General features: G+C 42.1%; 1 protein-coding gene across 2 annotated transcripts in view; it reads left to right on the top strand.

Moving 5' to 3' along the window:
- tbx15 (T-box transcription factor 15) overlaps nucleotides 1–12,096 on the top strand; it is a 46,972-nt gene continuing 34,876 nt past the window's right edge. The window contains exons 1-2 of one of the 2 annotated variants that reach the window (XM_030427325.1): nucleotides 1–655; nucleotides 8,921–9,128. In XM_030427325.1, coding sequence (XP_030283185.1) covers nucleotides 469–655; nucleotides 8,921–9,128 — 395 coding nt within the window. In that variant the 5' untranslated portion in view covers nucleotides 1–468. The remainder of the gene's footprint in view (nucleotides 656–8,920; nucleotides 9,129–12,096) is intronic. The other variant, XM_030427327.1, reaches the window with a different exon arrangement.

Below are 12,096 nucleotides of genomic sequence, written 5' to 3'. Positions count from 1 at the left end.
TCTTCCAGGACGCGCGTCTCCCTCCGCTGCTATTGGACGGAACACTTTGTGTCGCTGACTTTCCCCACTTCTCATTGGACGCGCGTTTTTGACAGGGCGCAGGAGGGCCGCCCCCTGCGCCTGAAAAAAAAAAAAAAAACTCCTCCAGAAGTGAGTATCAATCAGAGAGAAGTTCGGGGGACAGAAAGAGAAAAAGAAAGCCGCGGAGTGGAAGGACTGAGAGACAGACCGCATCAAAACTATCACTCCTCCCGGACTTGATATCACGCGCAGCCGGGATGGCACAGTCTGCCGTCCAAAATTTGACGCAGCGTTACTAGTCACAGTTGGGATTACTTTGGACACTTGGTGAGTTTGCGTCCCGCTGTAAACACTGACGTGTGCATTTTTTACTGTTTTGCTCCACTGCGTTGGACGGACGGAGTGGGTTTTTCGCCGCGTCCCCCCCGTCGGGTGGATTTGAGAGAAATGAGTGAGAGGAGGCGATCTGCCGCAGCTCTGAGCTCGAGAGCCCACGCTTTTTCCGTGGAAGCCCTGATCGGCTCCAACAAGAAGAGGAAGCTCCGGGGCTGGGAGGAGAAGGAGCTGGAGTTGTCCATGGAGAGCCTCGGCACGGACGGAGAGGACCCGGCGCACTGTCTGGATATGGACCCGGGTCAGTGCGCAGACATGCATTACACCGCTCAAATGTCCGGATCTCCGTTATATCACTGCAGGGCCATGCTCACCGACGAGTCAGAACATGGCTCCATTTTCAATGACCCAACCCTCGACAGGGCATGTAGCTGTGAGCTGCACGCTCTCATGTCAATGTGGAGTTCTTTAAACCCACTGAGAGAGTCCGCTCTGCTGCAGCGCTGCCGCACTAAAAGAAGGTTTCACTGCTGTAGCTGCGGCTTATAAACCCGATGGTTCAGGCCTGTAGAGAGCCAGTCACACCGGTGTACTGTCAGCGACATCACACAACATATGCATCAAGAAAATTACTTAAAGGAGCTCAATTACATCAGCAACAAATCAAATGATCAAACCAAGTCATTCGAGATTTTAGACTGAACATGAGGTGAATTATCAGACGGGTCTGTGTGTCACTGCGGGTTGGCCTGTGCAGGTTTTGACTCCTGCTGGATTTATTAGTGACAGAAAGAAAACAATGAGTCAAAGCGTGAGGTCGTGTCGCTGCCGGGACGCTGTGTGCGCGCACTGTGACTGAGGCTGCAGCGAGGCCTCGGTCTGTCGTACCGAGCTCCACTGGCATCGAGTAAATGACCTGATGCGTTTGAAACCAATGTAAACATTTTGAACGCTGCTCAGTCCCTGCGCAAGTACCAGAGTCACGCGTCGTTGCCGCGCCACAAGCCGAACATCCAATACAGCCCAGGTGTGAGAGCGCTCAGGTAAACAATTTAAGACTTCAGTCGAGGGAAATGTGTCATCTGTTCAAACATTTGTAAGAAATAAAATATTGTTAAAATAAAAAATAAAAAAACAATAATAAAAAAATAAAATAAAATAAAAAGGCAACCCTTTGTCTAAAATATGAATAAAAAATGAACTCCAATATTGGAATCGCGGGACATGTTTCCAAACAAACACAAACAACAAAAAATATCAAATCATATTTACAAGACGAACATCCAGAAAATGAAAATACATGTATATTAAAGTTTAGTAAAACAAATAACCAGATGTTAAAAATCACGATTAAAAAAAGGGAATTAATTAATTAATTAAACCGTTTCTGTATTTGATTTCTTTATTAAAGGCACGTGTAAGCGAATTGGAAAACAAACATTTTTAGGAACAACTACAATTGTTATTAAGAAATTCACTTAGAACAACATTGTTGGTCGCCTATTTTTTTTTTTTTTTTTACAGCTCACGGCTGATTGACGTGAACTTCACGTTAATTGAATTTTCAGCACTTGAACTACAGCACTGCGCTGTTTTGTGAATTAGCTGCAGGTGTAAAACTACTCTGGCTGCCTGCGCTCTCATTTTAGTCATCAGTGTCGAGACATGAACTGATCGCACAGAGCTGATAAACCCGCTGCGCCGCTCAGGAGCGACTTTATCAGAGCTGAAGAACCGAAACCCAAACCTACAGATACAGAAGCTGCGCGGCTTAAGTCATTCCTTCAGTTTCATTTATGTTTGAAAATTCAAATGAATGGGTTCATACGAGACAATGTTAAACTTCTGTCATTTTCTTGCAGAACTTTAAATTGGTTTAAATAATCTTTATCGGCATTTTGGATCCAAATCACTCCCGTTTTTAATAATTAAATATCAAATTGGGCCGAAATACGCAAACGATATTATCTCATATGTACAGCAAAGCTCCTTGAACCTTTGTAGGAATGCAGAGGCAGATAGAAATGAAGCGTACCTCTGCGCGCTGCCCAGACAGCCTCAGGCCGCAGCTGAGCCTTGCTGCCTGCTGCAGTCTGACCTCCGGGGCGCAGCGCCTTTACGCACGGCTCCTCCGCTCTGAAACGGAAGGTCACTAGAAAGCAGAACTTTAAAGCGTGAGAAAAAAAGAGGGTAGTTAACTTCCACTTCAACAGGAGCAAGATTTAAAGAGGGTAATTTTTTTTGTTTTCCCCTAGGAGCACTTCTGGGAAGATTGTTGTTGTCGCTGATATTAAATCAGAGATCAGTCTGCAGTGTGAGGGAGGTGAAACTAAACGTTGATGTCAACGGTAGACAGCCTGTTTGTGTGTTTTAAAAGGTCAAAGATAATCAACAGAAGTTAGAGCAGACATCATTAAGCAGCCCTGCAGTCAGTCTCTAATGCTCTTTGGATCCTCTGTTCATCATCTGCCGGTTTTGTCCGGGGAGATTTAGGATTTGTGGCTGAATGAATTACCCAGTTCCCGGTTCCTCGGCCCCCCCTGGACCCGCTCATTAGCAAGCGGGTTCCTGGCAGGTTCAGCGGGTCCTGCTCGGGTCCTAAAGCCTCCGCCTTGGCGGGTCGGGTGGCGGTGACCGAGAACAGCGAGTCTCTGTGGTCAGATTATGTGGTTTAGAGGAATCCTTAACGGAGTGATTTTATTTTTACTCAACTCCAGGCAAGTCTGGAAGCTGGTTGGTCGTATAACACGTTTATTAGCCTCAAAGACAAGGGCAGGACTGAGAGAGGCTCGGGCTCTGAACCAGGCTCGCGTTTAACGGCCTGCCTGGAGGAGCTGAGCAGCTCCGTTAGCACAGAAAAAGTCGTTTTGTTAGACCCCACAAAACTAATACAACCAAGTCTCCATAATATTTACCCTTTAAACTAATAATTAACAAGTCGAACTACACCTTGTATAACTTAATATCTTATGCTATTTATAAAAGGCCTGACCCAAACTATGTGATTTACAAGACGACACATTTCACCTTTACGCACAGATTACGCACAGAAATAATTCACTCCAAACGCCAGACGTCTCACTGGGCATCTGTTAATTAAAACTCAATTAATCTAACTGTATAATATTACTACTAATACTAAAATGATTTAAACGCTGGTCCCTCCACGGTGCATGTGAAGAGTCATTTCTCCGTCTACTTTAAGCGCGCAGGCTGATAACAGAGATGTGTGTCTGAGCTGGATTGAAGCTTTAACTGCTTCCTTCGTGCCCGAGTCTCCATCAGTGTGGAAACAGGTGCTCTCATTGTGTAGATTGGGTTACTCGGTGATTTCATGGATTGACACGTTGCTACTGTCCACTTCAGGGACCTGCTGCAGCTTCATTAAACCTCCCTTTCCACTGGTTATGAAACAGTCTCAATTTTATACCGGTGCCTCTATTTGGTCTACAAAAGTAAACGAGACCATCAGAGAAAACAGTGTCTATTTTTGTATAATTAGTAACACATTAACTTAATATGTGATATATATCATCACTATTAGAGTACAACTTCCCTCTCTCATTTGTTAACCTCCTTAACGTCTGATATTCCTGAAAACTGCCTCTTGAGGTTCAGTTAAATTAACCAAAATATTTCCACCCGGTTAAAAACCACCACATACAGTATACTACACATTCTGTATCCGTGTGTAACACTTCATTGAATATTGAGATCCACAACAGGACACCTTTTTTTTTATTGCTGCTCCACCACCGCAAATTGAAACATTGCATATGATATGAAATCATTAAAGTTTCAGCCTGTGATTTTTGGTGTGTTTGGAAACTTTTTGCATTAGATAAAGTTCTGAAGGTTTGTAAAAAACAGCTGGCTGTACAAAATGTTCGGAAAGATGGAAAATCCGATAGGTCTGAGCGATGAATCCTCTCAGTTTGAGACATCTTAAAAGAAAATTAACCATTTTAAATCAAGTGAGGAATTTCTACCTGCTACCGCAGTTAAAGCAGTTGCAGCTGCATGTCAGAGTAATGACAAAGATGAATCCTAGAATGATTCCAGTTTTCCACATCTCTCTGCAGCTCGAAGATTAAAACCTCTGCTTCAGCATCATCAACACTGTCTCCCACAGAGGCATCCAAAGAAAAAATTAAGTGATATAAATCTATAAATGTGGAATGTTTATTTACTCCCCACATAAAAATCCTCACAACTTCATGAGATACACATTTAATTTTCAGTTGTCATTTTGTCTAAAATTCCCTTCATAATTTGATTCAAAGCGTTCCTCCCCTCTTCGTGATATTTTCATGCTTTAGTTTCCTTCAGACCTTCTCTAGCTGTCTGGGGCTGATGTGAGAGCGACTGCATGTGAACTGTGACACCGAGGACGACCTGATGTACAGCACTGACTTCATTCAAATCAGACCAATTAGTGGGCTGCTATGGATGTTAGCCTCATTTTAATGAGGCCTGGCATGAAGTGATTGGGAGCCCTAAACCACAAGATACAGGCCCCCGAATCGTTCTGTCTGTGTGTGTGTGTGTGCATGCGCGTGTGTGTGTGTGCGTGCGTACATGTGTGTGTTTGTGTGTGTGTGTGTGTGTGTTTAACCACAGCAGATGTCAGGGCAACGTTCTGCTGAGGGAGCAGATTTTTGTTTATTATTAAGTTTGTATTCATTCAGCTTTGAATAAAACTAAACCGAAGCTTCAGCGAAGACGCTGAAAGAAAACCTTCACATAAAGTTGATGCTGCGTGATAGCTGACTGAAAGTTGCGTCCAGTTGGAGCTGCAGTCACATTTTGTTTGACCTCTGGAAATTCACTGATTTCTGATGTTTGACTCTACACATGATCTGTACTGTGGTTAATACACACATGCACATACAAATGCATGCACGCACGCACGCACACACACAAACACACACACACACACACACACACACACACACACACACACACAACCAACATATTGAAAAGCTCATGCATATTCTTGCACTTGCTACATAGTGGGGACCAGAAAAAAGTATCAACCATGTGAAGACATTTCGTAAAGTGAGGACATTTCGTAAAGTGAGGACATTTTGTAAAGTGAGGACATTTCGGCCGGTCCTTACAGCATCAAAGGCCTGTTTGAAGGTTAAGACTTTGTTTTCAGCGGAAGGCTAGAATGAGGTTTGGGTTCAGGTTCAAGTTTGGGTATGGGGGCTAGAAATGCACAACATCAATTAGGGTCCTCACGACCATACAAGTACAAGTATCTGTGTGTGTGGCTGGTGAGTGGCAGAGGACAGGTCCTTCACCCTGATGACAGGGCGGACCGGGTGGAGTCAACAGGCTCCCGCTTGGCCGACATTTCCCCTCTCTGCGTCTCGGAGGCGTTCCTGCCAAATTATCTTATGTAGTCGGGCCGCGTTGGCTCTCTGGAATGCGTCTGTTTCCTCTGAACGCCTCCATTTCACACAACATCCCGTTTTAGATGCCTGTCGGAGATATGCGGCTGCTCAATGTGGCTTTTCAGGCTGTGTTGGTTGCAAATATTTAAGCAGATTTCAGATTGGATGCCAGAAATTTGACATTCTTTATGGAGTGTCAAATCTGGTTCCTGTCACCCTGAAAAATCAACTAATTATTATCATATACTATATAATGTTACATGATATTGTCACAGCCACACTTCCTATAATGAAGACATTATTTTAGATGAATCTTTTTTTTGTTACAAGAGACTTATTTTGTGCAGTAAAATGATAAATTATTTTACAGTCACTGAACATCAAATGAGAAAAATGTTGGCAACAGTATCACAATATTTTTACGCTATTTTGCGATTTTGAAATCTCCTCAAAAGCATCAAAAACATCAAATGTTCTATAATGTTTGGGAAGCAAATGATTAGGGATTTTCTATCATAACTCTTTTGATTATTTTTTGCCATTTTTTTTTTTTACCTAATAGTTCTATTGCACTACATTTGAGAGGCAAGTATTGTACTTTTTACTCCACTACATATATTTGATTGCTTTATTTACAAGGTTATTTGCAGATTGCATGCTGAATTAGAGCCCAAGCAGCACATTTGTATTTATTCTAGTGGCAATTGGATGAAAAACAAACAAAACAAATCAGAAAAATGCTGAATGTCAGAAATTGTTCAGGCCAAAAATGTGTAGACCCCTAGTATACAGTACAGAATGCATGATAATACATTTATAGTTTACCCTTACTTGTACTTTTGATACTGAGGTATGTTCATTAGAAGAAAAAAAAAACCCTTTTGATTCTTAAGTAGATTTCAAATCAGAGTGCTATTTGTAAGGCTGAATATCCCTTTAACTAAAGTAACATTTGTATACGATATCATTAATTTTACTCAAGAAAAGTCAAGTAAAGGTTACTTTTTACAACGCTGCATATACCCTGTATGTAGGCTACTGTCTGTATGCAATATATAAATGTTTTATTTGCAAAGTCTGAAGAACAATCAGATATCCCTAATCTTCCTCTTTTGCATGCTGTAATGAACCACTTTCTGTTTACATGATCTCATTTTTATTGGTCCCATCTGAAGATTACAACACAACAGTGCAGGCTTTTAGTTTTTTTTTGGCTGTCATTGAAGCTGTTGGCCCCGTCCTCTTCCTCTAACACTAGCTGTATGTGTAATAAGAGTTTTTAATAGAGAGCGAGGGGGCAGCTGACTGCCTGAGAGACGGTCCGAGTGTGTATCCGCATGTGTGTGAACAATCAAAAGGAGAGGAAGGGGAGAGTAATCATGTGTGACAGTCCTCGCTGGCTGCAGTGACACTGGAAGGATCTCCCAAGTAGATGATGGAAAGTCTGTCTCTGTCTCTCTGTGGTCATTATTACAGCCCTCCACCCTTTCTCCTCTCCTCCTCCCTCTGCTCTTCCTATCTCCATCTATCCTCTCCGCGCTCTTGTTTCCAGCCGGGTTGGCTCGGCGTGCGCTGCGGCGGTTTCGCCTGGGACGCTGTCCAGTCGCTCAGCAGCTCTGCATTTGCATAACCATATTTGTGTGCCCTTAGTCTGCCAAGTCAACCTCCTCGTGTCAGGGCCCCCAATAAATAATACATTATTAGATTCTTTTTTATATTTTTTGGGTGGTGGCGGTGGTGTGGGAGGGGGTGGAGGATATTCGGCTATAAACTATTTCTGAGAAAAGTGAAATAAGAGATAGCATGTGGTGATCTTATGAGAGTTTTGTCAGGGTAATGTGCAGTTTTGAGGTGTTGAGCACTAAAGTTTTTACATCCCAGCTGGAAAAACTATGATGCATTTGGATATTTAACCCAAAAAGTTTCCTTTCTTTGAAAATAATAATGTAAAAGAAATAACACCAGATGTGCTAAAAAAAAAATATATTTAAAGGTCTGAGTGAAAAATAATTGATTGTTATGAAATTATTCAGTAGAAGTGGATTTGGATGTTTAAAAGTGTTTTTATTAATTGGCAAAAAAAAAAAAAAAAAGGCAGCAGGGATTTAGAATCTGGTGTAATTTCCTGTTTCGGTTTAAAGCAGGGGTGCCCAAACTGTTTCCATAAAAGGAGTTAAAGCTGAAATCTAATTGTGCATCACGGGCAGAAAGCAAACACTTATTGTTTGTGCTGTTAAGAATTAAAATGATCCCACAAATTCCTTTAGTTGACTGACTTCCCCCTACAAAGTGTCACTCCGCATGCCATCCTCATATACACAAATCAGTAATCAAGGGTCCTACATATTTTACAAAAAAGGGGTTGTTATTAAACTGTTAAATATTTTTTAACATTAGGCCAAATTGAACCTTATGGTAGGCCGACTTTGGCCTACAGGCCTCCCTTTGTGCAGCCTTGTTTTAAAATAAATAGTTTAGTTGAGAGCTTTTGAGATTAAATCACACACTGAATGTAACGGTGAAAATGTGTGTGGAGAAAATAAAAGGAAAACCTTCTGATACATTCTGAGACTGCAATCTGGACAATATAACAAAGGTCAAGATTGTAAATGTTCCTGTTATTTTGTACACCCTGCCATGGCCTGGGTATTTTTTGCATTAAAATAATGCAAAAAATGAAAAATGTGGAGGAGACTGAGGTCATGCCTTTTGGTTTCTGGGAGTTAGCGGCTCAGCCTGATGGAAAGCTCTCATGTAGGTCTGGATTAGATTCAGGATGGAGGGGAACGTTTCTATCTGCTCTAACGTTGTGACCGTGTTGATGACTCTGACTGGTCAGTCTGTAAACTTGGTCCAGAAGGAGCACTCGAGAGGGAAACTTAATTTGCTGAATGCTTCCCGTCGGAATTCGCCATTGTGTGGCCCAATTTAAACTTTAATACTTTCTACGTCGCGTTTCAAAGGCTTTACGCAGCATTTATTCTGCTTTTGACACAAACCCAGAACTCCATGACGAGCTGAGCCAGGCCCGGCACCAGACGGCAGGTGATTTGGAGTCAGCGGAGAGAACCACTGTACTTTTTCACCGTGCCAAGTTTCCTGCGTAAAGCGTATAATTCCACTGTTTGAGAGCTGCCTTCTCATCATCTCCCTCATTTTCCCCTCAGACTCGGAGGCGAGTCCCGGCTCCGACGGAGAGGGTCTAGCCGAAAGGACGTCGTGCTCCTTCGGCTCACCTGACGAACTGGCCCCCGCCCCCTGCGAGCCGTCTCCGCCGGCTTCCATGGAGGAGATCCAGGTGGAGCTGCAGTGCGCAGACCTGTGGAAGCGCTTCCATGACATCGGCACGGAGATGATCATCACCAAGGCGGGCAGGTAGGCCGGACGCACAGGCGCGCACACGTACAGCTGCTGGAAGTAGGTCAGACCGTCTACGTGTAACTCTACGGCAGACTCATGGCGCACACAGACTTTGCGCTAACTGTGCGTTACAGGCGATTTGCGAACTTTTGCGCGCAGCGGGTATTTTTCGATGCAATATGAGAGATTATAAAACAAATAAAAGAAAATTCTAACGATGTTATATTATGATACAACTCAGACACACATTCTTAATCAGACCTAAAACCTGCAGACGCACTGAACCACACACACACACACACACACACACCTCTGAGCTCTGTTTGGAGGGTGTTAATGTGTTGCACATGCAGGCCGCTCTGTTGTGTTCAGGCCTTCATGACGCGGCAGGTTACTCCTGATGTCGGAGAACAAGCAGAGCTGCTTCTAATTAATCTCTCTGTAACATGTTCCGGATTTTTCTCGCTCTCTCGGGCCAACAGTCTAACCTCAGAGCGGGCGCAGGAGTTGACCTGCGGATCCTGCAGGAAGGACCTTCTCTCCGCAGTCTGCTCCGCTCCCCGCGCCGCACATTTCCACCAACGCCCCCCCTCTGTTCACACCCGTCAGCGAGGCAGACATCAGGCTCAATATTCACCGGGACAATATCTTTAATATCATGTTGATTCTTTAGCGCTTTAATGATTAAACGTCACATTTAAAACTAACGTTTAATTTAAGTAAATAAATAGATAAATAAATACATAAATAAATGCATTTGAACAAAAGTTTCGGAAGTTTTGAACTTCCTCAAGATTACTATATTTCCAGGACACATTTTTATTTTTTTTTTTTTTCTGAATTATCTCTCCTGTGTTTAATTGGTTGCTAACAACAAGGGCGATCCAGTGGAGGCGCTTGATAACATGTTGAGTCTCTGTGCAGGATAATAAGGCGCTTCATGTGTGGAATATTTCGTCTTGAAAAAATGGCTCAGATGATAACTGACCTGGACACAGAATCATTTAATAGTATATTTTTCTGTTTAACACTGTATTTTTCTGCGATGTGTAAAATATGTGGTAGATCTTCGTATTTTAGTCCAGCTCACTCAACAAAAATAAATATTGGTGTGTATTTTTCTGTGCGCAGCTTCAAACGACGCGCAACTCGTGTTTCAGTTTCTCGTCTCTTCTCTGACGACATGAGCTCGGATGTCTCTCTCAGCTCCTTGCGGACTACACTCGCTGTTTTTTTATGAATTGACTTTAAATTGGTAATCAGCTCATAAATAGAGCAACAATCAGTTTGCGCTGAAGCAGAATGGAGGCGGACACGACCGTCGCCGTGCGTATTTCACGGCCTGCTCATAATAAGCCCATAAATCCAGAGGAGAAGGGGAGCGAGAGCGCAGCCCTCTTTTCTCATTAGCCAGGCCCGGATTTACGAGCTTTAAATGAAAAGGGAAAAATGCGGCGTTTGAAGTGCAAAATGAGGAATTAAGTTGAAATGTCTCCCTCTGCACATATAGACCGTTAATATAGATGTTTTTTCTATTTCTTTTTTTAGACTTTAATTTTCATGGGGTTTGCATCAGTTTAAAGCTTCAGTCAGCAGCTTCAAAATGGGAGTAGCCGCCTGCTAAAAATATTTCAAGACAAAAAATATATTTGTTCATATATCTATAAATGCCATTTACAGTTTGACTGTTTTAAAATGTTGAAGTAGAATAAGTTCTACGACCACATGATGAAAACTAAACTGTGCAAAGGCCAAAGGTCAGAGGTCACAGCATGACATCATGGACCGAAGGATCTCCCTCTGCTAAAAATGATGCGGATGAAGATGAGCTGGGTAGAGAGGCTGGGGGGAATGTTCACACCATGAAAAGAGAAAATCAACACAAAAAATGTTGTATAAATCAAGAAGTCAGAGTAATGACAGAGAACTCATCAAAGCCCGGTGTCAGGATAATGTTGTTGCAGAAGCTTTATACCTTATCTATGAAAATGCCAAACTCTAGTCAGAGAGGGCCGAATCTCCCCTGATTCAAAGGTGGTAAACACACTGAGAGGCGAGGAGACACTTTATTAGCTGCTAAATGTCTGGCTGGATTTCAGTTAATGTGAAACTGCCTCCAAACCAAATGAAGAAATGTTTGAAAATGCACCAAAAGTTAATTTCCCTGATGGTTTGAAAATTCTAATATGTATATTTTAAAATTTCCATAGTAGGACCCTTTCAATGAACAGTCTAAAAATGTGTGTGTGTGTGTGTGTGTGTGTGTGTGTGTGCTGTCTGTATGATGGGTTCACTCAGCGCTGCACAAACATCAATGTGTTTACATCCGTCTAGAGGCTGTTCAGATGAGCGACGTGGCCCCCTCCTCATGTCAGCCGTTAGAGACTGACTCAGAGTGCGAGTGTTAAGGATAAAAAAATGAAACAAATATTAAAAAATGTTTTTTTTTTTTTTTATATCTGGTTGTAATATGTCACCAGTTTGATTTTCATGAAGTGTGTATTGAGTGATGAAGACACAGATACAGTTTTGTCTTCAGTGGTGGAAGAAGTTTTTCGATCATCGACTTTAGAAAAACAATCAAAAGTAAAATTGCTCATTATGCAGAATGCATATGCAAAGTGTTCTAGAATATTATGTTGTGCTTTTTTTATCACTAACAAAAACATTTAAATGTTGTTCCCTAATGAACAGCCAATTTTAGACACTGTGTTCACTGCTGGGCAGATGGTGGTTTAGTACTGCAGTATCTCAAATAAATATCACATTTTCTTGTAAAAGTAACTAATAACTGTGTGAAAAGTGTATAGAGTGACATAGAGTAACATGAAATTGAAATACTCATTTAAAGTACAATAATATCAAAATTGCACTAAAGTACAGTACCTAGTCCAGCGTAGTTTGTCATTTACAACACATTTTACTGTGCAACTTGCAGACATTTATGATGAACAACAGCATTGAACCTCACTCAGAGTGACGA

The sequence above is a fragment of the Sparus aurata genome, chromosome 9, assembly GCF_900880675.1.
Source record: "Sparus aurata chromosome 9, fSpaAur1.1, whole genome shotgun sequence".
NCBI lineage: Eukaryota > Metazoa > Chordata > Actinopteri > Spariformes > Sparidae > Sparus > Sparus aurata.
Note: the sequence above shows the minus strand (reverse complement) of the source record. Positions and strands in the feature narration are given on the sequence as shown.